General features: G+C 44.1%; 1 protein-coding gene across 1 annotated transcript in view; it reads left to right on the forward strand.

Annotated features, from left to right (window-relative positions):
• Nucleotides 1-22,895, forward strand: part of COL9A2 (collagen type IX alpha 2 chain) — a gene marked incomplete at its 3' end in the record, with an annotated part of 47,543 nt that continues 24,648 nt past the window's right edge. Inside the window, exons 1-15 of the mRNA XM_081921196.1 lie at nucleotides 1-215; nucleotides 3,325-3,399; nucleotides 5,752-5,787; nucleotides 6,367-6,429; nucleotides 9,199-9,252; nucleotides 9,678-9,713; nucleotides 10,782-10,805; nucleotides 12,093-12,146; nucleotides 14,708-14,761; nucleotides 15,112-15,159; nucleotides 16,882-16,938; nucleotides 19,399-19,452; nucleotides 20,486-20,539; nucleotides 22,235-22,288; nucleotides 22,441-22,494. Of these exons, the coding sequence (XP_081777322.1) occupies nucleotides 144-215; nucleotides 3,325-3,399; nucleotides 5,752-5,787; nucleotides 6,367-6,429; nucleotides 9,199-9,252; nucleotides 9,678-9,713; nucleotides 10,782-10,805; nucleotides 12,093-12,146; nucleotides 14,708-14,761; nucleotides 15,112-15,159; nucleotides 16,882-16,938; nucleotides 19,399-19,452; nucleotides 20,486-20,539; nucleotides 22,235-22,288; nucleotides 22,441-22,494 (789 nt within the window). The 5' untranslated portion in view covers nucleotides 1-143. The remainder of the gene's footprint in view (nucleotides 216-3,324; nucleotides 3,400-5,751; nucleotides 5,788-6,366; nucleotides 6,430-9,198; nucleotides 9,253-9,677; nucleotides 9,714-10,781; nucleotides 10,806-12,092; nucleotides 12,147-14,707; nucleotides 14,762-15,111; nucleotides 15,160-16,881; nucleotides 16,939-19,398; nucleotides 19,453-20,485; nucleotides 20,540-22,234; nucleotides 22,289-22,440; nucleotides 22,495-22,895) is intronic.

The following is a 22,895-nucleotide window of genomic DNA, read 5'->3' on the forward strand; positions in this document are numbered from 1 at the left end:
CCCTTTCACCAAAATACTACATATTAATGACCCACCATCTCATCCCTTCTGCCTTTCTCTCTGCTCCTGTTGAATCTAAAGATTTAGTCATTCAGGGGCTGGCGGGCCCCCACTTTTCATCCAGCTAGCCTGAAGACCTCGATATGGCTAGTTTTTTGGGTAGCCTCAAATTCTGCCTTCTTCTCCAAACCATCTCTTTCTCCGTGACACAATTCGTAAGTTTCCTTTTTACCTATGATTCTACTGGAAAATGTATAGGTGTGATCCAGATGGGGTGGTGGTGGGGGCCTAGAAAACAACAAAACTTGTTTGCAGTTTGGGATCCAGTGCTGGAGGACAATGTCTGAATAATTAGTTTTAATACACTATCTTTTCTTGCAAGCTTAAAATAATGAGGGGAACTGGCACAACGTGATTGTTGGGGTTATAAAACATACTCTCTCTCTTTTTTTTTTTCTTTTCTTTGGCTGGGTCAGGGGAGGAGAGAAAGGCTTTCCTTTTATTCCTGACGAAACTGTTTTTTGTTGTTTTCAGGGGTCTCCCTGTGCTTCTGCACTGAGACTCCTGGAGAATTTTACTCCCTGGAAGTGAACGGGGAAGAGATCTGTGGAAGAGATTTGTGGAAGCAATGTTGTAAGAAGCAAAACAAAAGCGATTTCAGATGTCTAAAAGGGATCTTGCATTATACCATTATATTGAGTAGGGTGGTAGTAAGTATTATGGCAGGAAATGTTGCCTTTTGTAGGGCAGCCCTGGGCAGCTGCGGAAAAACATCTTGCCTTTGGGAACCAAATTAAAAAGTACTTATGTGGATCTGTCTTTTGGGGCAAAAGATGTGTTATTATTATCCTGATAGTGATGATCAGGATATGTCCAGCAACTGGGACTCTCTGCAGGCTACAAACAAAAGGAGCTGAAGAAATTTGGCTGGTCATCTGATGATGGCAATGGGATGTTTTAAAATAAAAATCCACGTCCCTGGTTAATTCTGAAAAGAAAAAGAAAAACAGTTTTTGAAGCTGTGAGCGACAGAAAAAACAGAAGATAATGCTTTGAGTCATTTGGTGGTGGTGGTTGGAAAGCCCTTGATTTGCTGAATATTGGGTGTCACCTTAGGGACAGTGACATGCAGTCAGAGATGCACACAGTCCTTTCTACAACTTCTTTTTGGTTTGGAAAAGAACGCAGGACCTTAACACAGAGAAACTTTTGCCACGCTTTTTGAGGGACAAAGGCGGCTATTCATTCAGCGAATGCCTTCAGGAAGCTTCAATCCCCAGTGACTGCAAAGCTGGTATTTTATAAGTTCAATGCCTTATTTAGGAACATGTACATATATTATTTGCATCAGTCCAGACCCTACAATGTCACATTTAAAGTAAAGAGAAGTGGGGGAAATAAAGCCAGAGGCCTCAGATTGCTTTAGGATGTGACTGGACTGCTTTGTTTTACGTAGTTCCAAGGCTCACAGGGGCCTGGACTCAATTTGCTGTATTCAGTGCTTTTTTTCTGGGGGGGACGCATACCCCCTAAACATTTTGTGAATCTTTGTACTTTTGTCCATTTACTGTATTTATTTTCCCTGATTTGAACTGTAAAATGGTGATTTTCTTGAGTCAAAATGAGAGTACCCCTAAACAATTTTAAAGAAAAAAAAGCACTGGCTGTAATCATACATGGAGACGGTTAAGATGATCCTTACTAACCAAACCACCTAGTAAAACTTCAGACAGGAATGCTTTGTTTTATTTCAAACAATGTCAGTCTAATCATCTACCATCCAAACCCTTAAATAAGAATACTGGTTGATCTAGCAAAATGTAAGCATGCATTGATTTCAATGGAATGTATTTACTGTGCATATGCTTAACCCCACTGAAATCAATGGAACTGCAAAGTGCTTACATTTATCATTCCCTAAGCATTTATTGTTGAAAGCACTTCACATACTGAAACTCAATCAGCCTTACTTACTTATTATTATTACTTGCTATTATTTATAGCATGCCATCATTGGGGGAAAACACAGGCCAACCCCTGACAGCTATAAATATATACCAAAGGACCTGTGCTTTCATAGTAGCTCCTTGTTTTACACACAGTAGTAATCTTGGGCTGACTTATTACTGTCTGTATTCAGGTATGCAGCCATCTATTTAGAGAAATTATGTACTGAACACATTAGAATGTGATTCATTCATATGCTGGCAAATTCAGATTGTGCATTTAAAGGCGATTTGGTGCTCTTGTACAACAAACCTGCTTCGCCCGAAAATTGGGTGTTTTGCGATAAAAGAATGTGATGGGGAAATGGACTAGAAAATGTTCACATATCCTTTTACCACAATGAGAGGCTTAAGTCCTGTAATGTCTTCCGTTTTGGGGCCAAAGATGTTCTCGCTGCGGCCAGCATCCTCCTAAGGAGTTCCTTAGACTGGAGAGTTGCTGTCTGATCTTCCCACAAATTCAAAAGGCCAAGTTGCAGAGAAACTTGAACAGAGCATTTAAAATGTGTTGATATTACTTAAAAAATGTCAGTCCAAAATTTGGGTGCCTGAGGGCATTGCCGCAGCCCAGTTTATGAAGCTGTATGTGTTGGACAAGTAGGCAGCTGAAGCCAGTGATTCATATTTAGGGGAAATTTCATTGAAGCCAAATTTCATGCTGTCTTAAGATCCTGTGTCCAATTCTAGGACACCCTGAGATCTGAGAGGATAAGGAGGAGGAAGCAAGATCTATTTGCCTCTTTACCTGGTTGATCAAAAGGGCTACAAAGTTGCAGCCAAACCTTTTTCTTTTTCTTTTTCCAAACAAAATTCTGTCTGTTGTTGCCCTTTTGCATGGGCTAGTAGATTATCCCATCTTACCATTACAACAACCCTGCAAAGTAGCTCAGACCAATAGATGGTGCTTAGTCTAAGGTTGCTCAGTGATTTGCCCGCCTGCTTGAGGATTTTAATCTCAAATCTCCCGGATCTATCATGATCTGTACCATATTCCCTTATTGTCACCCTGCTTCTCAATGGTTGGCTTCACCTATTTTCAGCAGATTTTTTGTTGGTTTTTTTTTTTGCAATATGATCAGGCATGGGGGGGGGGGTGGAAATCTGTCTGCCCTTCCCAAGGCTTCAGGCACACTCCTATCCACACCTCTGTTTTGCAACCCAGCTCTCCTGGGAAGAGGTTGAGGCTTTCAATCTTTGGCTTCTCTGGGGTTGTGATGTGATTGTGAGACAAGCTCGTCCAGCTTAGTTGCTTCTTGGTTTTCGGCGACCTTGTTCTCCACCAAAATAACTTTGCTTCTTGTTTGATTTCTCTCCTTAGCAAGGTCCTCCAGGAGAACCTGGACCCCGAGGGCCCCCGGGTCCGCCAGGAGTGCCAGGCGCTGATGGCATTGATGTAAGCACACCACACGGGAACCTGAGCAGCAGAAGGGATGGTGTGTGTGTGTGTGTGTTGGGGGGGGAGAGAGATGTTTGGGTACAAAAGAAGGCATTGTATACAGAATCCCAGGTGCAGTGCCCATCCAAAAAAGCTAGAGGGAGCCAGTGGGCTTTGCTTTCTGATTTACAGTACAGACCAGAATCTGATTCATCTCCCAGTGGTACCTTGGGTTACAGATGCTTCAGGTTACAGACTCTGCTAACCCAGAAATAGTACCTCGGGTTAAGAACTTTGCTTCAGGATGAGAACAGAAATCATGGCGCAGCGGCAGCAGGAGGCCCCATTAGCTAAAGTGGTATCTCAGGTTAAGAACAGTTTCAGTTTAAGAACGGACCTCCGGAACGAATTAAGTTCTTAACTCGAGGTACCACTGTATTCTCTTCCCGCAATAACACCCTATTACCATACGTGGACTTATCTTTAAAAAACATTCCCTGGAATGCTGAGGAGAGCTATGGCTAGAGTGGGGGTGTTCATTCATTGGCTTTATGTATCAGCATTGCCTTTTCCTGAGGAGGGGGGTTGTTGGGCTTCTGTTATTATTTAAAAGCTACCTAAAGGAATTGGCCGAGGGGAGATGGATGTGGTGGGATGGAAGGGATGGAAAAATGTAAACTGGGGTGGATGATGATGATGTGGAGGGGAAATTGTTTTACGACGCCATGATCCTATGGGGTGGGGCCTAATCCAGGTCTTCCATCTCCTTGCTTGTAACCCTTAGCACGCTTATGTGATTCTGGGATTGCAGTGCAAACTCAGAACAGGATATCTGGATTGCCCATTGGTAATACAGGCACCTTTGATTTCCAAGTGCAAGTTTCTAGTCCTTATGGCTGCAGATGAAAAGCTTGGAGGGGTGAAATTGCAGATGCCGGGGGCTTGAGAGGGCTTCCAGTACACAGTTCTGGAGTCTTAGTGCCTTGGATGCAATTTTTGACTCCCTACCATGAAAAATGGAAAGAAAGAAAAGAAAACCTGAAAATATTTCTTATATTTATGAGATTTATCCCCCACTTCTCTTCAAAAGCAAATTTCAGAGCAGGTTACAACAATATAAAAGGCGTTTTAAAAAAATGTTGTTTAAAATACAACTGTAAATTTAAAATGCAATTAAGACAGGGGTCGGCAATCTAAGGCCCATGGGCCACAAGCGACCCATGGGGGTCATTTATCCGTCCCATGGACCCCCGCCACCCACTCAGTTGGCTAAACTGACACGGAGCAGAGCGGGGACCGCCTTCCGTGACACTGGCCAGCTTCCCATTGGCTGCAGGAAGCTTCTGCAGCCAATGGGAAGCTGTGCACACCTCCTCCGCGCCAGAAGGAGCACCGGAAATCGTGTTTGCGCATGCATGTGTGTATACTCTGGCCCACCACAGCATCTGTGGGACCATGAACCGGCCCAAGCCTGGCATGAATTACGGCATACCAGCACATCCATCTGCATTATATGGCATGTTCAGAAGGCCAGTTCAGAGTAAGTTTGCCAGGTCAGGAGCATCCCAGATTTAAGGCTCCAAATCTGAGACCTGGGGTCATCTCCAGTGACGTCATGGGACGGTGATGTCACAGGGGGCAGCCTCCAGTGATGCCATTGAGCCTGACAAATTAAGCCATAACCACAGTCACTGAGAGCATGCCATTAAATAAAAAACTGAAAGTCTAACAAATGAGCAAATATATCACTGCTTAGAAATTAAGATAGAAACCTCAGACACCCTTCCTCTTGAGAGTCTATGTAGTAATCTGCAGCTGGCTCCTGCTGGGCTGATGCTTGCAAGCTGCATACACGGTCTTCTTAATAAAAATGTTTCTTAAAACTGCTCTCACCCACCTGGGGTGTCAAGCCTTCCACCTTCTACCTGGGTGTGCCAGGCAAAAGAACCGTATTTCAAAGGCCTGCAGAAAGAGGACTGTCTTCAGCTGATGCCAGCCAAATTGATGGAAGGAGGATGTGCTGCAGCTGGGGGTGCCATTGTTAAGAAAGTTTTGTGGGGCGGTCACTGATCAGCTGATATTGGCATTGCCATCCCTGCTGAATTTCAGAGCCCAGACAGGACAATATGAGGAGAGATGTTCTTTCAAGTAACCAGGTCCTAAGGCTGTTGGGTCTTTACACATCAAAACTAACACCTGGAATTGGTTCCAAGGAGGCAGCCTGTGCATATCTTTCAGGACCAGGCAGCAGATATGCTCATTATATCCCCCAGAACTGCGTATTGGTGACTTTGCATTTCCAGTTGCTTTGACAGCGATCATTTCAAGAGGAACATGCTATTAACCAGTTTTCCCCTGTTTTTTCTCCAGGGTGATAAAGGCCCACCAGGAGCAGCAGGGAGCCCTGTGAGTATCTGTCAGCAGGGGTTACTTGGGCCTATAATTTGTTTATAGTGTGCACATTAGTATTAATAAAAATCTGCAATCAGTTTCAGGTTACATACAGTACCTGTCTCCCAGCTTTGAGTTGTATTGAACTATCAGGATTAGGTCTAGAATGCAGAGCTCAAAATACGATGCTTATGAGAAGCTCTGTTGTGGGAGGCTTAAGACATGTTTTGTAACTGTTGGAAAGCAAAGACAGCCTTCAGTTTAATATGCATTGTTTGTAAGTAGTATCAGCAGACCTTACCACTGTAAAGCTGTGGTTGTGATTGTGTGGGAAATCAAATTAAATTTGCACTCAAAAACAACCCACCAGTCTGCTCCAGGGGGTTGGGGGACCCTCCAGAGCACATCTGGGGGGCATGTGGAGAGGGAAGAGGGAGTTTCATTGCACAAGTGGAACTGAGCTTGCAGTGTTGGACAGAGCCTTTGGGCCGGCCCTGCAAACATCCCCCAGAGTGGCAGTGTGCAACTGTGATGCTTTCACTTTCTTTTCTCCCTAAGAACACTTTTAATTCCTCAAATGTTTTTGTGTGACAGGGGGCCAAGGGAGACCCTGGCCTTCCAGGTCCAAATGGCCCTCCGGGGAAACCTGGGATTGATGTGAGTACAAATGGTTGTCCTCCTTTACTCGCTCCAAATCCGGTATGATTTGCATGCTTTGCTAGTACAGTCAAACCTCGGTTGTCGAACGTAAACCGTTCCGGAAGCCCGGTTGGCTTCCCAAATGTTCCACAACTGAAATGTGGCTTCCGATTGGTCGCAGGAAGCTTCCTGCAACCAAGTAGAAGCTGCGTCGGATGTTCAGCTTCCAAAAAATGTTCAAAAACCAGAGCATTTACTTCCGGGTTTTCGCCATTCGGGAGCTGAAACGTTCCAAAACAGAGGCGTTCAGGATCCGAGGTTTGACTATCCATTTTCAGCCTGTCCATGGCAGGGTAGCCATATTTAAAAATGTTAAAATCCGGACGCAACGTTGTTGAGCATTTTTAGGCAAAGTTGTTGAGCTGCAGAAACTGGTTGTTTTGCACCACACTTGGGATACTTTAGCAACTCATGCTTTATATTTGTTTATTTGTCACCCCTACTTCCATTAGACAGAAAATCTTCTGTATTTGGAAGACTCCTCGCCCCACTGCCTGAGCCCCATCCTGCCTGCATGAGGTTGAGCATTCCCTGCTCTATTTGTTTACTTTGCAATCGCTGATTTAAAAAGCAAAGAGGGCGTGTTGTTTTGGTTAAAGATATCCTAGAAAAACACTATTGTCCTCAGTTACATCTTGAGCTGTTGATAACATGTCAGTGGCTGCAGCAGCAGGTGAAATAGCAAACTGTGTGCTCTGCTTGGTGCCGCCGTGTTCCTGCATGTGCTGTCAGAGGCAGATGCACTGTCAAGGAGATGCAGCCGCCTCCTGCTCAGAGATTGAACTGCTAGCTAGAGATGTGGGGGCTGAAGCCAGAAGAACTGCAACTTGTGCTATCTCTTTTTTTGTAAAATCGGCACCTCCACATCACTCACAATCACTCCCAAAGCTAAACCTTTTTATTTATTCACAGCACTTCTTTTCTTTAAGAAATAAGCTTTATTTTCAAAAGCTATAAACTATAAATACAGGTACAAAAGAAATAGATGGATAGAGGAAATAAAAGGGGAGAAAGTACAAGAGATGGAGAGAGAACACATATAAATAGAAGTACAAAACATTTTTATAGTATTCCCAGATTCTGAATTTGTGGTTTAGCATTTTCCTGTATTTTGTGACACCAGCACATAATAAAGGGATTCCATCTCTTATCAAAATACAGTTGTGCCTTGGAAGTCAAGCAGAATCTGTTCGACTTCCAAGACGTTCAGAAACCAAAGCGTGGCTTCTGATTGGCTGCAGGAAGCTACTGTAGCCAATCGGAAGCCGCAGAAGCCCTGCCAGACATTTGGCTTCCAAAAATAGTTTGCTCTGGGTTTGTGGCATTCGGAAGCCAAAACGTTAGAGAACTAAGCTGTTAGAAAACCAAGGTACAACTGTAGTTATCTGCGTGCCCGCCTTCTTATAATAGTCTTCAGCTTCAGTGCTGCTGCTTCATATTCTACTACTCGGAAACCCGTCCGGTAGGAAGTACTGGGTAGGGGGAATGGGCGCTTATGTATGACCCTTCTTCTTTTCTTTTTTCTTTTTAAAAAAAGTTTTTTATTTTGCTTTAAACAAATACAGGTAAATATAAACAACCAAAATTACAAAAAAGAAATCCTCAATAATAATAATAAAAAGGGATACAAAACTACAAAAAAATATCAAAATGCATGGCACAAAACATGAGCCGTTATTTGGGGGGGGGAGGGAAGAAGAAGAAAAGGAAAAAAAGAAAATAGAAAAACGAGCCAAAACACAAGAAGGGTCGTCTATTGTACTCTTCCGTCAACGTCACAACAGATCATTATTCTTATCAATTTCCTCTATCTGCATTCCATGGAGTCCCTTATCTTGGTATCAGGGAACATTTCCCTATGCGGTATCATTCTAAACATAGCCAGGACTTTACTGATGAACCCTTGCCCCTCAAATAATTATTTAAACATTCCCATTCTTCTTTCACCATCTTTTTAGGTTTATCTCCTATTGCATCTGTAATCTTCGCGAGCTCCAAGTACTCACACAATTTAACAACCCATTCATCTTTAGTGGGTGTATTTGTATCTTTCCAGTGTTTTGCCACTATAACCCTTGCTGCTGACGTCGCATAAATAAATAACCTCTTTTGTTTTTGGGAATATTATTTGATACAATTCCTAATAAAAATTCTTCCAGTTTCTTTCTAAATGTAGTTTTTATCGATCTCTTTATCTCTTCATAAATCATATTCCAAAATCTTTGTATCTCTGGACAGGACCACCACATATGGTAGTATGTTCCTATCTGTTCCTTACATTTCCAGCACTTATTATTATATGATTGATTTATTTTTGCTAGTTTTACACTTGGTCACCTCATATATTTAAGGTAAGAATGGAAAGGTCAAAGCGGGTGGGGGGAGGTATCTAGTCTGCCCCCCCCAACCTGGCTGTGCCTGTGATCACTGGGATTAGTAGCAGAAATAGATAATTTAGGAATCTTGGTAAGGGAATGCACATTTGAGGTCTTTTTTCGAAATGCTGGTTTAGATGACTAGCTTATTCCTTGATTTAGCAGTGAAAGTTATACGCACATGCCTGCATTTCCACAAAAACTTTATTTTACACCTGCAGTTTCTATTTCTGGATGCTCTGCAGTTGTGGCAAAGATTTTTGGTTTGAATTCGCTGCTTCACCCATTTTATTGCAGATGCCAGTTAATGTCCCGCAAGCTGATCCTGTAATTCTCTTTCCATTTTTTACAGGGCCTAACGGGAGCAAAAGGGGAACCAGGACCTTTTGGGCGACCTGGCCCCAAAGTGAGTGACTGTTTTCTGTGTGACTCGAGGAGATGGAGTGGTTCTTTTAAGACTGTGACAGCTGTGCATTGCAGATGCTGTAGTGGGGGCTGAAGTCCTCCAAATGAGGACTATTGGGGGACAAAATGATTCAAAGTGGTTTTGGATGCATGTATGCACTGTATACATCCCCCAGCAACTACAGCAGGGGGAAACAGGGGATGTAATTGGCCTGTGCAAGGTAACAGAGGGCTTAGGTGAATTCAGACAACAATACTGTCCAGACTGCACCTGCAAACACAAGAGGTTCAATCTTATCTGGTAGGGCTGGGTCCTTGGAGCTCATATCTGGATCTGTCCCATGAAGTAGATCTGCAGCTTAAGTCATATTCCACTTGTGTGGATCCTGCTACACCAAATATCTCTTCCCTCTTGCATTCACTCAGGGCCAGACTGGACTTCCAGGACCTCCAGGGCTTCCGGTAAGTGTTTATTCTTTATTGGTTGTATTTGTCAAGAAAGTATACGCTATATGAACATGTCCAGTGTACACAATCACACCAACGTGTTGGATTATAGTTGAGTGTGATGAGAGTGGGCTTGCATACTCCCCATATCTCCTCTAGTGCGGCAGTAAGGAGGAGTTATATAGCATTCACTTTTAAACTAACCACAGTTGCTTGTTACCTTTGGACTTGGGGAAACTGTGGTTTGTTGAAACAAGCCAAAATCAAGCTGTCCTTTATGGTGCTGGCTTGTTAACAATCCGTAGTTTAAACTAGCCAGAGACCCCCCCAGGTTCAGACACAGAGGGGAGCTCTCATTAGTTTAAAAGTGGAAGCAAGTGCTTCCAATCTCTTCTTTGCAGCCAGAGGAGGGAGCATATGAGCCTCAGGCTTATCAAGGCTCATTCCTATAGCTCTAAGCTATAGTTTAGGGCAGGTGTAGCCAACATGGGCTACTTTGGGCCAATTGCCATCTCTTAGCCTAACCTACCTTTCAGGGTTGTCATGAGGATAAAATGGGGAGTGGGGGCGGGGGAGCTATGTATGAAACCTTAAGCCCTGAAGAGGAGAGATAGAAGGCAAACATACTAATAACTAAGTCACTTATTTGTTAATGTCCCATTGATTTAAGTAGAGCTACTCTAAGCATGGATAACAGTTCAATCCTAATCATCCCTCTCTACTCATAAGTAGAGTGGACTCTCTTTCACTGGAGGGTGTGTTTTGCCCTGTAAGATGTTTTAAGCCTCTGCATTGTGGTTTTGATGAATCTGAGTGATGCACGCTCAGTTGCTATATTAGATCTGTTTGTTGGTTTTTTGTTTGTAACTGTTTTTATTTGCCTAAAGTGTCTGTCACCCAAAGAGAACCCTGGTTATGGGGCAGGTGACTCAGAAATGCAGTTAATTAATATGACGCAATCAGATTGGGAAAACGAGACAGCTGCTCTGCCTCTGGGAGATGCCTCAGCTGCAGCCTTCATGTTTTTCAACTGGTTTCTTCAACGCAGCATGATTGTTTACTGTGGCTGTCTTCTCATTTCAGGGGCCTGGGCTGAAAGGATCTCCTGTAAGTGCTGTTCATGTGAGCTTGGGTTTGGCTGACGGGAGCTAGTGTGCTGGATTTGTGAGGGGCAGTGACCCAACACAAAGGGTCTTGTGCTGTCACAGCGTTGTGAGCAGTGATGTGCCACTGGTTTGGCAATTTTTTATTTAAAAAATAATATTAGTTCAGCCATTTGGAAGAGGGATCTTGAGCCAAGACGTACCGGGGGGTGGGGTGGAGTTTTTCCAGCCAGTGGGCCAAATCCTGGGTTCCCTTGCTCCCGTAAGCTACTTTGGTGGGTAGGTAGGGATGCCCACATGCCAATCACTTGGTGTCATCATGGCATCATGAAACGAAGATCCCTGCTGATCTGAGAAGGGCTTGAATTCAGCACCTCTCAGCAGAGTATGACTCCACTTGGGAGCACCGACTGTCAAGGAGTAACCAGGAGCCCATTTCAAGGCTCCCAGTTGTTCCTTTGCAGCCACATCCTATATATATTGAATAATAAATTTGCAGGAATATCTGTGGTTCATTATTTGTGGTCAATGCCACATCTTTACCTGCCCCATAACTGACATATATGATGACAGATGTGGGACAAGGGGATGTGGCTTGGGGGGAAATAGCCCCATGAGAGCCCTGCAGGCCTAATTTGGCCCATGAGACAGGGGTTGCCCACTGCTTCTCTGCATGCACCAGACGCTGACTGACAGCAAGGGGTGGGTGAGTGGGAATTTTGCTTAGTAGCAGAGCACCTGCTTTGTATGCAGAATGTCTGAAGTTCAGTTTCCGGCATTTTCAGTTAAAATAATCCTCTAGCAGGTGATGGGGAAATGACCCCTCCCTACCTGACCTGCTGCCAGAGTATTGGGCTAGAATCTAGATCGATCTGACTCAGCGTAAAATAAACCAGCCTTCTCTGTTGATAACTATCCAGATTTTTGCTGGATTAAACAGATTTTTTTCCTTGCTTGGTCAGTGGCCAGAATTAGAAAATGCAAACCCAGAAGCGCCTCCAGATGAGCTCTCTCACCTGCTACATGTGCACATACTTGTGCTGTCATAGGGCACCTATGTTCACCAATGTGTCACCTAAGTGGGAGAATGAGGCGCTGCATTTTCAGCAGACATAGATGGAATTGTTTGCTGTTAGCTGGAGAGTGCCTGCTCATCTCTCCTTGCTTGTTAGCCTAGCAACCCTTTGCCACCTCAGAGGTCTGACAGAGCCTGAACAGATGAACAAAGGGCTGTTCCCATCATATGACTAAAAAAGAGCATTTTCTCCCCTCTCTGTTTCTTTCTCTTAAGGGCTCTCCAGGCCAGGTTGGACTCCCTGGAGAAATTGGAGCTCTGGGACCCAAGGTAAGGGATCCAGCTGAGATGGGTGAATACGACTTGGGGTTTGTTGGCTTTCCTGGGCCTGCTCTGCAATAAGAGCCTAGCTATATGCTGCTGGAGACAGAAGTGCCTGGCGTGCTCTGGTCCATGGGGTCACGAAGAGTCGGACACGACTAAACGACTAAACAACAACATATGCTGCTACAGTTGTCAGAAGTAGATAGGCTTTACCTGTTGAAAATTAAGATGTGCAGAGAAAACTGAAGGGGATTACAGGCAAGCACAGGGAAAGCTAAAGCTGGAGGGCCATATCTTAATAGTACCAGCACATTACTACCACTACTACTACTTAAGTTAAACATTAGTCATTTTCAAAACAAAAGTAACTCAAAGCGACTTACAACAATAAACAAACTCACACTAGCATAAAATAAAACAATGACAAATCTAAAAGACAGTCCTGTTTTTTAAAGTTACAGATAGGTAGCCGTGTTGGTCTGCCATAGTCAAAGCAAAAAAATTCCTTCCAGTAGCACCTTAAAGACCAACTAAGTTAGTTGTTGGTGTGAGCTTTCGTGTGCATGCGTGTATCTGAAGAAGTGTGCATGCACACGAAAGCTCATACCAAGAACTAACTTAGTTGGTCTTTAAGGTGCTACTGGAAGGAATTTTTCTGTTTTTTAAAGGCAGGATTAAAACATCCCACCCAGTCAAGGTGGTTACAGTTAATTAAGAGCCAAAGGCTTGGAGAAAAATGAATGTTTTTGCCTGCCAGCTTAAGATATGTAATGATGGCCTCAGGGGAGGTTCCCTAAGGAGAGCATTTCACAAATGGGGAGCCACTGCTGAAAAGGCCTGTTCTTGTGTTGCCTCCCTCCATATATCTATTATTTACCTCAACTGCCTCACTCATCCTCATCTCCCCCCTCCTAACTCTTAATGAGAATTTGCCCCTAAAGGAGGGAGAAAGTGACCCTGAGATGGAGAAAGGCATCTAGGGGCACTGTGATCATCACCAACTTTCTCTGCTTTTCTCCTAATGAATTTTTTGAATTCTGAATTGTCAGAGCATAGATATTTTTCATGTATTGACTGTAGCACGTAGCCAGGCGTTAGACTAAGCTTCCTCAAACTCAGCCCTCCAGGTGTTTTTTGAGACTACAATTCCCATCATCCCTGACCACTGGTCCTGCTAGCTAGGGATCATGGGAGTTGTAGGCCAAAAACATCTGGAGGGCTGAGTTTGAGGAAGCCTGCCTTAGACCCAATGTTCATTGGCATCCAGAGCTTCTGTGATTTATACTTGTGTATTCAAATGGATAGACCATGCTGCACAAACAACTCAGATTGGGGTGGGAATCAGCAAGGCTGCAACAATATGCAAATCTAAACATAAACAGGTGGGTGGGTCCCCCTGTAGCCGAGGGGCTCATGTGCTAAGGAGAAGGGAGAGGACAAAAGATCCAGAGGTAGAAAGAAATATTTCAACATAAAATGAAAACAGCTACATCTCTTCCCAATTGCTTCCATTCTCTCATCCTCTTCTGTATCACTAGGACTGTGTATGCTAAAATAATTGAACTTCCCTGCCAAATTCTGTATCAATATGTGCTGTAAGCTACAACTTGCATAAATTATGCAAAATTATATTTGCATAAACTATGTGGCACATGTATTCTGCATGTTGTTGTTTTGTAGTATTCTGCAAAATGTATGCTTTTTCTGTTAGGCATGAAGGCAGCAGGGGCGAGAAAAATGTTCCCTTCCACCTAATTCAGAAATCCCTTTCCCTTCAGACACACTCTAAATGGGTTTCCCATGCACATTTTGCAATATGCCTTTGTAAACATAAGAAACATACTTTTTAGAATGAAACATGCATTCAACTTCCCCATGATGTTTTGCTCTTACTCTGTGCCACTCTGCAGAACTGCGGCATAAACACAACCTGGCCTAAGACCTTCCCTCCCTGTCCTTATCACTGTATGTTCATTCTCAATTTCCCCTGTTTCCTAAGTGGCCAAGCAGTCTTTCCAAGGGCTGCAGATCAGTGGAAGAGCAACTGCTTTGCACTCATGAGGTCCCTGATTCAATCCCTAGCGGCACCTCCAGCTGGAGCTGAGAAAGGCTGAGACTCTGGAGTGCTGCTTACTAGTCACTGTTGGCAACAGTAAGCTAGATCGACCAGTGCCTGGCTTGCTATGAATGAGGCAGCTTCCTGTGTTCAAGCCTGGTCATGTGTTCCCATCATCTGCTAAGCCATTATTCACCAAAGACAGCCTCTGTTCTTTTCCTTCCTCGGTTAACTCATCCTCCCAGCGACTCCTGTCACAGTCGTTATCTTCACCCTGATATTGATGCCACCTTACAGGCAGTCATTGTACTCTTGCCTGTCCATCAGCACCTTTGGGTATTTGGACCTTCATGTCTTCTACTGGTGGCTGTCAGTGACTCATGTTAAAAAACAACATTTAGTAACTTCCCTGCGTAGGGACTGTGACAGTATTAATGGGGAACAATGCATTCCGAATTGTTTTTTCACATGTTAGGCTGCTAGTCTCTTGACTTTCATGTCTCTTTTTCAGGGGGTACGTGGACCAGAAGGGCCACAAGGGCCTCCAGGGCCTCCTGGGAAACCTGTAAGTTTTATTGCTACTACTTGGGGTAATTTCCATAGAATTGGAGGGGGAAACACAAGGTTGGAAGCAGCCCTGGCTGGCAGACTACAATGCCCATGATGCCATGCAAGTGTGATACTTTATTTTAAAAAATGAGTAACTACTGTGGGCTGTGGGAAGCACCTTTCCCTGTGCAAGTTGACCATGCACATTTATTTTTTGATCTGCTCCAGGCTGTGACCTCTATTGGTTGAATCTTAAATCTTTTCTTCTGGTTAAAAAATGAGAGGGGGCAGTCCACCTCTCCCTTTATCAGGCTGATATACATATTGCCTTTTTGGATACTTGATTGTTTTTATTTTCTTCTGCAGGGCCCCGTTGGGCGCATCCAAGGAGTTGAAGGCAGTGCAGATTTCTTGGTAAGGAGGGTTGCATTTACATGCCGTGCTCCATTAAAAAAAAGAAGAAAGCCACCCTTCTTGTACACGATGCTTGAAAAGTAGAAGGCAAAAGATAAGAAGTGCATTTGGGATTTTGGCTTGGATTCCTTTGTTGGCACAGATCCATTAGATGTTTTCAGAGTTTGGCGGTTCCTGTTTTGCCATTCCTTTAAGGGTGGCAGTGTGCACAGCCATAACTAATCAGAATCCATGATCTTGGTATGCATGGTGCACTGAATGCAGATGCATGTTAAGGACATAAGGGCCCTGCTGAATCACTCTAAAGGATTTAGCGCCTGCACCTTGTTTCCAACAGTGGCTGCCAGACACATGCTTCTGGAAAGCTTATAAGCAGGGTATGGTACTCATAGCATACAGAAACTTCATGTAGATATCATATCTGCTGATAGGCCTATCCACCATGAATTTGTGCTTTCTGCTTTTTCAGCCCAGTGGCCATCACCATAAAGCAAGCGTGGCTAACCTGTGGCTCTCCAGCTGTTCTTGTTGGACTCCAGTTTCTGTCCTCTCCAGCCAGTCTGGCCAGTGGGCACAGATGCTGGGAGTTGTAGTCCATCAACATCTGGAGAACCACAGCTTCTCCATCCTTGCTATGGGTTCAGGGGCACCGACTTATAAAAAATATTGGGGGGGGGCCATACCGACTTATAAAAAATATTGGGGGGGCCCAAGACCTCCAAACCGCTGCTGCTGGGGGAACGAAAGGGGCGAGCCCCGGGCTGCCCCGACCTTAAGTGAACCTGTGAGGGCCCGCCCTTTGCGGCAGCCGATTGGCTGCCGCCGTGGGCGGTGAATATTAATGAGCTAGGGGGAATCCCCGCTTCTCGCGGGGCTGACGCCAGCCCCGCGAGATTGTTGATGGGTCGAGAGCACGCAACCCCACCCCCTCTCTAGATCGGGAGTGGCTTTGTTTTAACTCGTTACTGAATGTATTTTAAAAGGTAACTATCGTCAAACAAGGAAAATAAAAAATACCAATACCAACATAATTTTGTGATTTTACAAAGCATAATATAACTAATAATTTTCTTAAATTATTGGGGGGGCGGAGCCCCCCCCCAAACGAATTTTTGAGGGGGCTCGGGCCCCCTCAGGCCCCATGGAGTCGGCGCCTATGTATGGGTTTTCAGAGCAGAGGGAAGGGAACTTCTTTCTCACCCTCGTTGCCTCTCTGCAAAAGTAAATATTCACACAGTGCATAGTTAAACTAAGAGGGTTGCTTCCACAAGTTGTATATTGATGGCCACCAACTTTAGAAGAAGACTAGACAAATGCAGGAGGATGGTGTACTAAGTATGATGGCTATGTTCTACGTCCACCGTCAGAGGCAGTAATACCTCTGAATACCAATTACTGGGAATTGCAAGTGGGCAGAGTATGCTGTGCTCACATCCTGCATCTGGTTCGTCACTGTGAAAACAGGAGGATTCCTCCTCATCTCTCTTTGCTTGTCCTGATGTTCTCCTCCTCTTTGCCCCTCACAAAAAATAAGGCCATGTATAAACCTATTAGTTTATCACTGTAAGGTTCCTGGAGGAGGATGCTACCTGGAGATCTTGTCAAAGACCAGGTAATGTGGGCTTTAGGAGGACTAGCTTGTGTTTATCCCTAGCTGCTAAATTCCTTCTCAGTTGAGACGGACCTATAATCTCCTCTTCCCTCCCTTTTCTCCCCACACAGTGTCCAACCAACTGCCCAGCTGGACCCAAAGGCCCTCAGGGATTACAGGGCTTGAAGGTAAAGCATTACATGTTGTTTTGGGGTTGATAGTGATTATGGTAGAGAGCCAGTGTGGTGTAGTGGTTAAGAGCGGTAGTCTCATAATCTGGGGAACCGGGTTCGTGTCCCCGCTCCTCCACATGCAGCTGCTGGGTGACCTTGGGCCAGTCACACTTCTCTGAGGTCTCTCAGCCCCACACACCTCACAGAGTGTTTGTTGTTGGGGAGGAAGGGAAAGGAGAATGTTAGCCACTTTGAGACTCCTTTGGGTAGTGATAAAGCGGGATATTAAATCCAAACTACTACTACTACTACTACTACTACTACTACTACTCTTCTTCCCCCTCCTCCTCCTCCTCCTCCTCCTCCTCCTCCTCCTCCTCCTCCTCCTCCTCCTCCTCCTCTTCTTCCTCTTCCTCTTCTTCTTCTTCTTCTTCTTCTTCTTCTTCTTCTTCTTCTTCTTCTTCTTCTTCTTCTTCTTCTTCTGGTAACCTCAAGGAGTTGGGGAATCTTGGACAGCTGTTCTTAGATAGCTAATCAATCCACATACCCTTGAATGCTGAGGTGAATGAACCTGAATTAGCTATCACTTTCTACTGTCATTGTCACTAACAGAAATACCAAAATCCTGGCAATATGTTTGACACCAGCTTGGCAGCAGGAGTTGCCAGAAGGAGGTGTACAAGATGCCATCCAAATATCTTAGGGACTCCACTCTGAATTTGTGTAGGAGGTTTGGGATCAGAGTTTTCCTTCCCAGGTAGACAAGCCCTATCTGCCCCTCACTTCGCTCTACAGCATGTGCAGAAACTGCCTTGTTGACCATTGAACCCACTATTGGTCTCGAAGCCATTTCCCGGGGTGTGGCCACTGTCGCATGCTGACAGCTTCTAGGAGCCACAAATGAGAGCTGAGTGCAGGGTGGGGACCAAAAGGGGACAACATATCCCCCACCAGAGGTACTACTCCTCCCCTAACACTTCATACAACCCAAGGCCTGAAGTGAGGAAGAGAAAACCTCTCTGTTTCTTCTCAAATTATACTGTTCTTGTTCCATTTCCTCTGTAAAGTGTTAGCAGGATTTCCCCCCCTCTTTCGACTCCATCTGTGTTATTTAAGTGACTTTGCTTTGCAGAGGGTTGGATTGGGATGTGGGATACACCAGTTCAAATCCCTGCTCAGTCACATACAGTTCACTGAAGCTAGCAAGCTGCTGTTTCTCAGGACAATCTGCTACACAAGGTTGTTGTGAGGCAACAATAACTCTTGAGGAAGGGTGGGTTACAGAACTTGTATTAATGAAAACAGCAAAGAGTCTTGTAGGACCTCAGAAGACTAGAGCAGATTTATGGTGGCATAAGATTTTGTGGAACTAGAGTATAATCATCAAATGTTTCTGTTGGAGTAGATTCTGGGCCATGAAAGCATTTTGCCATAACAAATTTGTCAGATTTTAAGGTACTAGAAAACGGTTGCTTTTGCTTCAAGAGACTAACATAAGTAGCTACCTCTCTGCTCAAACCTTATTAAATAATACAGCCTTCACCAACCTGTTGCCATTCAAATGTGGTTGGACTACAACTCCCATCAGTCTCTGCCAGCATGCCCAGTCATCAGACTGGATGGCACCAGGTTGGCAAAGGCTGAAATAATAGGCAAACGAGCACCGTTTGCCCATTCTCTTTCTCAAATGGTGAGCTAGGCCCACACAGAAATGGCAGTACTCCATCCTTTTTCTGTGGTGGTTACTAGGCCACAAAAACATGGTGGCTCTCTCTCTGTCTCTGCTTATAACGATGGTTGCTAAGGGAACACAGTCTATGGAGCACCTGTCCATTGTGGTTGCTAAGCAACATGATGGATATGGTCCTCTAGAGGTGGCTGCTAGGCACTGCTGTAGCTGTGATGCTGTAATTTATCTTCTCATGTAGGGATAAGGAACTTGTTGCCCTCCAGATGCTCTTGGGCTCCAGTTTCCATCAGCCCAAGCCAGCATGGCTAGTGGTCAAGGATGATGGGAACTGTAGTCCAACACTAAATAGAGGGCCAGGATTCCCCTATAGTGGCATCTGCTGTACCTTTTCCTGCTCTGTGAGTCTGTTGCTTCTTTAAATAAAACAATCCTGGTATGCCATTGTCTTTATCTGAGACCAATCTTTTTGAAATTTCAAAACATTTTTTCTAGCCGTTTTGGCTGGTCTTTCTTTCTTTCTTTCCTTGTACTTGGAGTTGTGAAGATATGTTTGGGATATGCTTGGACTTCTTATTGGTATGCCTAAGAACTCTCTCTCTCTCGTCTCAGTCTCTGTCTGTGCGCGTGTGTGCATTCGTGTGGTCAAACCCCATGTAACAACCACTAGCGAATCGCATCGTAATTGGTTGGAGAGGTGGCATGCTGTTTGATTATAGAGTAGGAAACTATTCATTCTATGTGAAGACTCAGGCAGCCTTTAAAATGTTGGCTCTCTTTCTCTATAGGGACACAAAGGCCGTCCTGGAGCTCTGGGAGAGCCTGGCAGACAGGGCAGACCAGTGAGTACATACTTGGTCTATCTCTTCACGACACCTGCAGTTGATTTTAAGAAGAAGGGTGCAGCCTGGGCAACTGAAGTGCTTTTCACACATTACACAACAGCAAACCCAGCCAGGCAACCGGAATTACATTCAGCTGGAACCTCTATCTAATCTGGGCTCCCCGTGAAGTTTATGTGTATGTTACACACATTTGCAAAATTAAGGCTGTTCCCATCTACTCCATTTTCTTTCCCAATGTGTAGATCCTTTAAACATAAAAAACCCCACATCATGTGTGAACCAGCCCCAGGTTCTGAGATCTTCATATCTAGAGTGTTGTTGGCATGGTCTCGGGGATCTTTTTATTGAACATTCACCCTTATTTGTTTTCACGAAGGGTGTGTGGAAGTTGTACTACATTGTGTCAAGTGATGGTTATCCCCCCCCCATTTGATTTCCTGTCACTTTCCTTACTGCGAAAAGGCTGGGTGGTGTTTTTTTTTATGGAAGCACATGTACACCAAATCTGCTTCCTTTATTATTTTAAAATTTTATAAGATTGAATCCCACCTGCAAAATAGCAACAGGGTTGCCATATTTCGAAGAGCAAAACTTCTGCTTTACCTTTGAATCGCTATGATGACTCTACCCATGAAAAAGAGGACATGTCCTGGAAAAAGAGGACATATGGCAACCCAACGGAAACAGTTTCAGTGTTAGGTGTTGGAAAAGAGAGAAGCAGATAAAAAGAAGTTGTGGGATGAAGATATTTTTTTTTAAGGCAGAAAGTAGCAAGGGAAGACATGAAAATAGCATGGCAATACCAAGGGCAAGGATAAAGGCAGAGTTGTGTAGGTTGATGAGGGAAGACCTATTGCACCTTGACAGCATAGAATTGAATGTAGATTTCCTAAATTCCTTTCCATTCTACCATAGAATCAAATGTACAGCTTAAAGTCCACATTTCAAAGCTGGTTTTTGCATTTTTGTTTCACTTGTAGCTCTGACATCTTCCATTTATTTATTTATTTATTCATTTTCATTTCCTCAGGGTCCGAAGGGTGATGTGGGCCTCTCTGGAGAACAAGGCATTCCTGGCCCTCCCGTAACGTATTTATTTATTTCTGTTTCTTAATGTTCTTATTTTCATCTTAGACCTGTGGGGACATAATTTATATGTTGTATTTTGTCTTTCCACCAGGTCAGTGTAATTATATTAACTGTATTAATATGGACACTTTTTTCTAGAAATACGGATTTCTTTTTTATTTTCCCCGCATGTTCGGTTGTGCAAATAAGTCCACAAAAGGGTTTACTAGTGTATCTGTTCACATACAAGCTCACCTGGTCACCTAGAGAGATGTTCATTCCTTACCACAGGGGACCAGATATGCTATTGTTTATACCCCTGTAATAGATAATATTGAGACTTCCATACAGTTTATGAGGTTAATTAATATAACCTTCATTTTTACTTAGTATTAGGTTAATGGTTTCTATTTTTAGTTTCTCTACTTGCTAATTGCCAAAGGGGGGAAAATGGCTGGAGAAAAATATGCTTATGATGTAGCCGCTTCAGTCTAGGCATATTGGGGGGCCAGTGAGGTGAGCGAGTGGGGAACTAAATAAGGCTTTGTTTGCTTGTTTTTAAACTTCATATTATACGCATAGCACTGTTTTATTTGTTACTCACCTGTGGTGTGAGTCCATTGGACTCAATAAAATTTACTTCTGAATAGATATGTACAGGCTTGAGCTGTAAATTGTATATAATGCTTTTCGTGTTTGGAATGCAGCCTGCAATCCCCTGCTGCTTTCATTGCTTGCTTCTGGAAGAGTCTTTGCAGGGCACTTCCAGATGACCTGTTTATTGAGCATTCATCCTGATTTGTTTGTAGCGAGGTTACCAGATTTTTTTCAATGAATCCGGGGAAACTTCAACTTCAATGGATTTTGTATGGGGACTAATGTGTAAATCCGGGGACTGTCCCTAGAAAATGGGGGCATCTGATAACTTTAGAGTACCTGCATCAAAGCAGGTGCTTTCTCACATTCCGGTGCATTTCCCTATTACTTTTCTAATCTCAGAAAGTCCAAATCTTTTGGGGAAACACCTTTGTTGAGCAAGGTCTCTCAAAATCACCTACAATTGACAACCTGTAACAGATTTAATTCCACCCCGAAATAGTGACAGTCTGGGAAGGACCATAATTCTTAACAGTCAGAGCCTGATTACTTGCCAGTGATCACTTTTTGACATGTGGGTGTATCATATAGGCAGACTCTAGAGTTCAAAGGCAAAGTGGGAGGAGGGTCAATTTGGGACTGTATTCTTGGCCAATCCATCTTAGTTTATCGCATTACCATTGAGGCATTCTCCTCTCAGGGTCTACAAAGAGCTCACTTTCCCACCGAATTCATTAGTTCAAAGCTCTTCTGCTTTGGTGATAAGAAGGAATTAACAGGACGGAATTCTTTGTTGAAGCCGGGTGGAAACTTTGTCTTTGCTTGAGTAAATGTTATGGTCCTTTCACTTAATATAATCATTAAACTAATGCCTTGACTCCTGTACGGGGTTGTGGGCAGGAAATATCAGCATTAGGTGATAATCAGTGAATCAGACAGAAAAGGTGGTGAGGAAACTGGTGATTAATCTTTACGGGTAATGACTTCCCACGCTTCGTCCATGGATTTTTCAAGATGACAGATGGGTTGGGGGTTTGAACAGCTTTAGCTACGAGATGAGACCTCACCCAGAAGTAAGGTAATTAATCCAGGCTTGGTTTCCTTTTCTTTCCAGGGCCCACAAGGTCTCAGAGGATATCCTGGAATGGCAGGCCCCAAAGGAGAGATTGTAGGTACACTAGGCAGAAGGGAAATGGTGAATGAGCTGATGATGTCACAACTCAGTGGGACACCATTTGGGGGGTTTACTTTTGTCATCGGAGCACAAAGAGTTTGCTATGAATCTTAACGTCTGCTTCTTTTCACTCTGTGTTTGCATAGGGCCCTCAAGGTTATAAAGGCATGATTGGAACCATTGGGGCGGCAGGGCCACCGGTAACTCATTTATTCTTCGTTTCTTGGTTTGTTTTTCTGGTTAACCCTACACGGTCACTATGGTCCCATGTTTGAGGCCTTTGACCAGTGGCGTTTGGTGAATTTTTTCATAGGGGAACAGTTAGAGCCAGAGGTGCCATCTTCCGAGGGTGATTAGCCAGGCAGAAGTTCAAAGGCTTTGGGAGGGAAGCACCAGGCCTCTGACAGGATGTTGGAGCCTTGTTGCCTCCTTCCCAAAGCCAGATGGGCTTTGGGAAGGTGGAGGAAGGGCTCTTGGATCCTGTCAGAGCATCACGCCTCCCTCTTTTAGCTGGGCAGAAGCTTCCCAGACTTTGGGAAGGAGGCGCCAAGCTTTAATACTTTAATACTCTAATTTAGGGGACTAACCTAGTTCCCCATGT

This window comes from Podarcis melisellensis, assembly GCF_964234715.1.
Source record: "Podarcis melisellensis genome assembly, chromosome: 8".
Taxonomy (NCBI): domain Eukaryota; kingdom Metazoa; phylum Chordata; class Lepidosauria; order Squamata; family Lacertidae; genus Podarcis; species Podarcis melisellensis.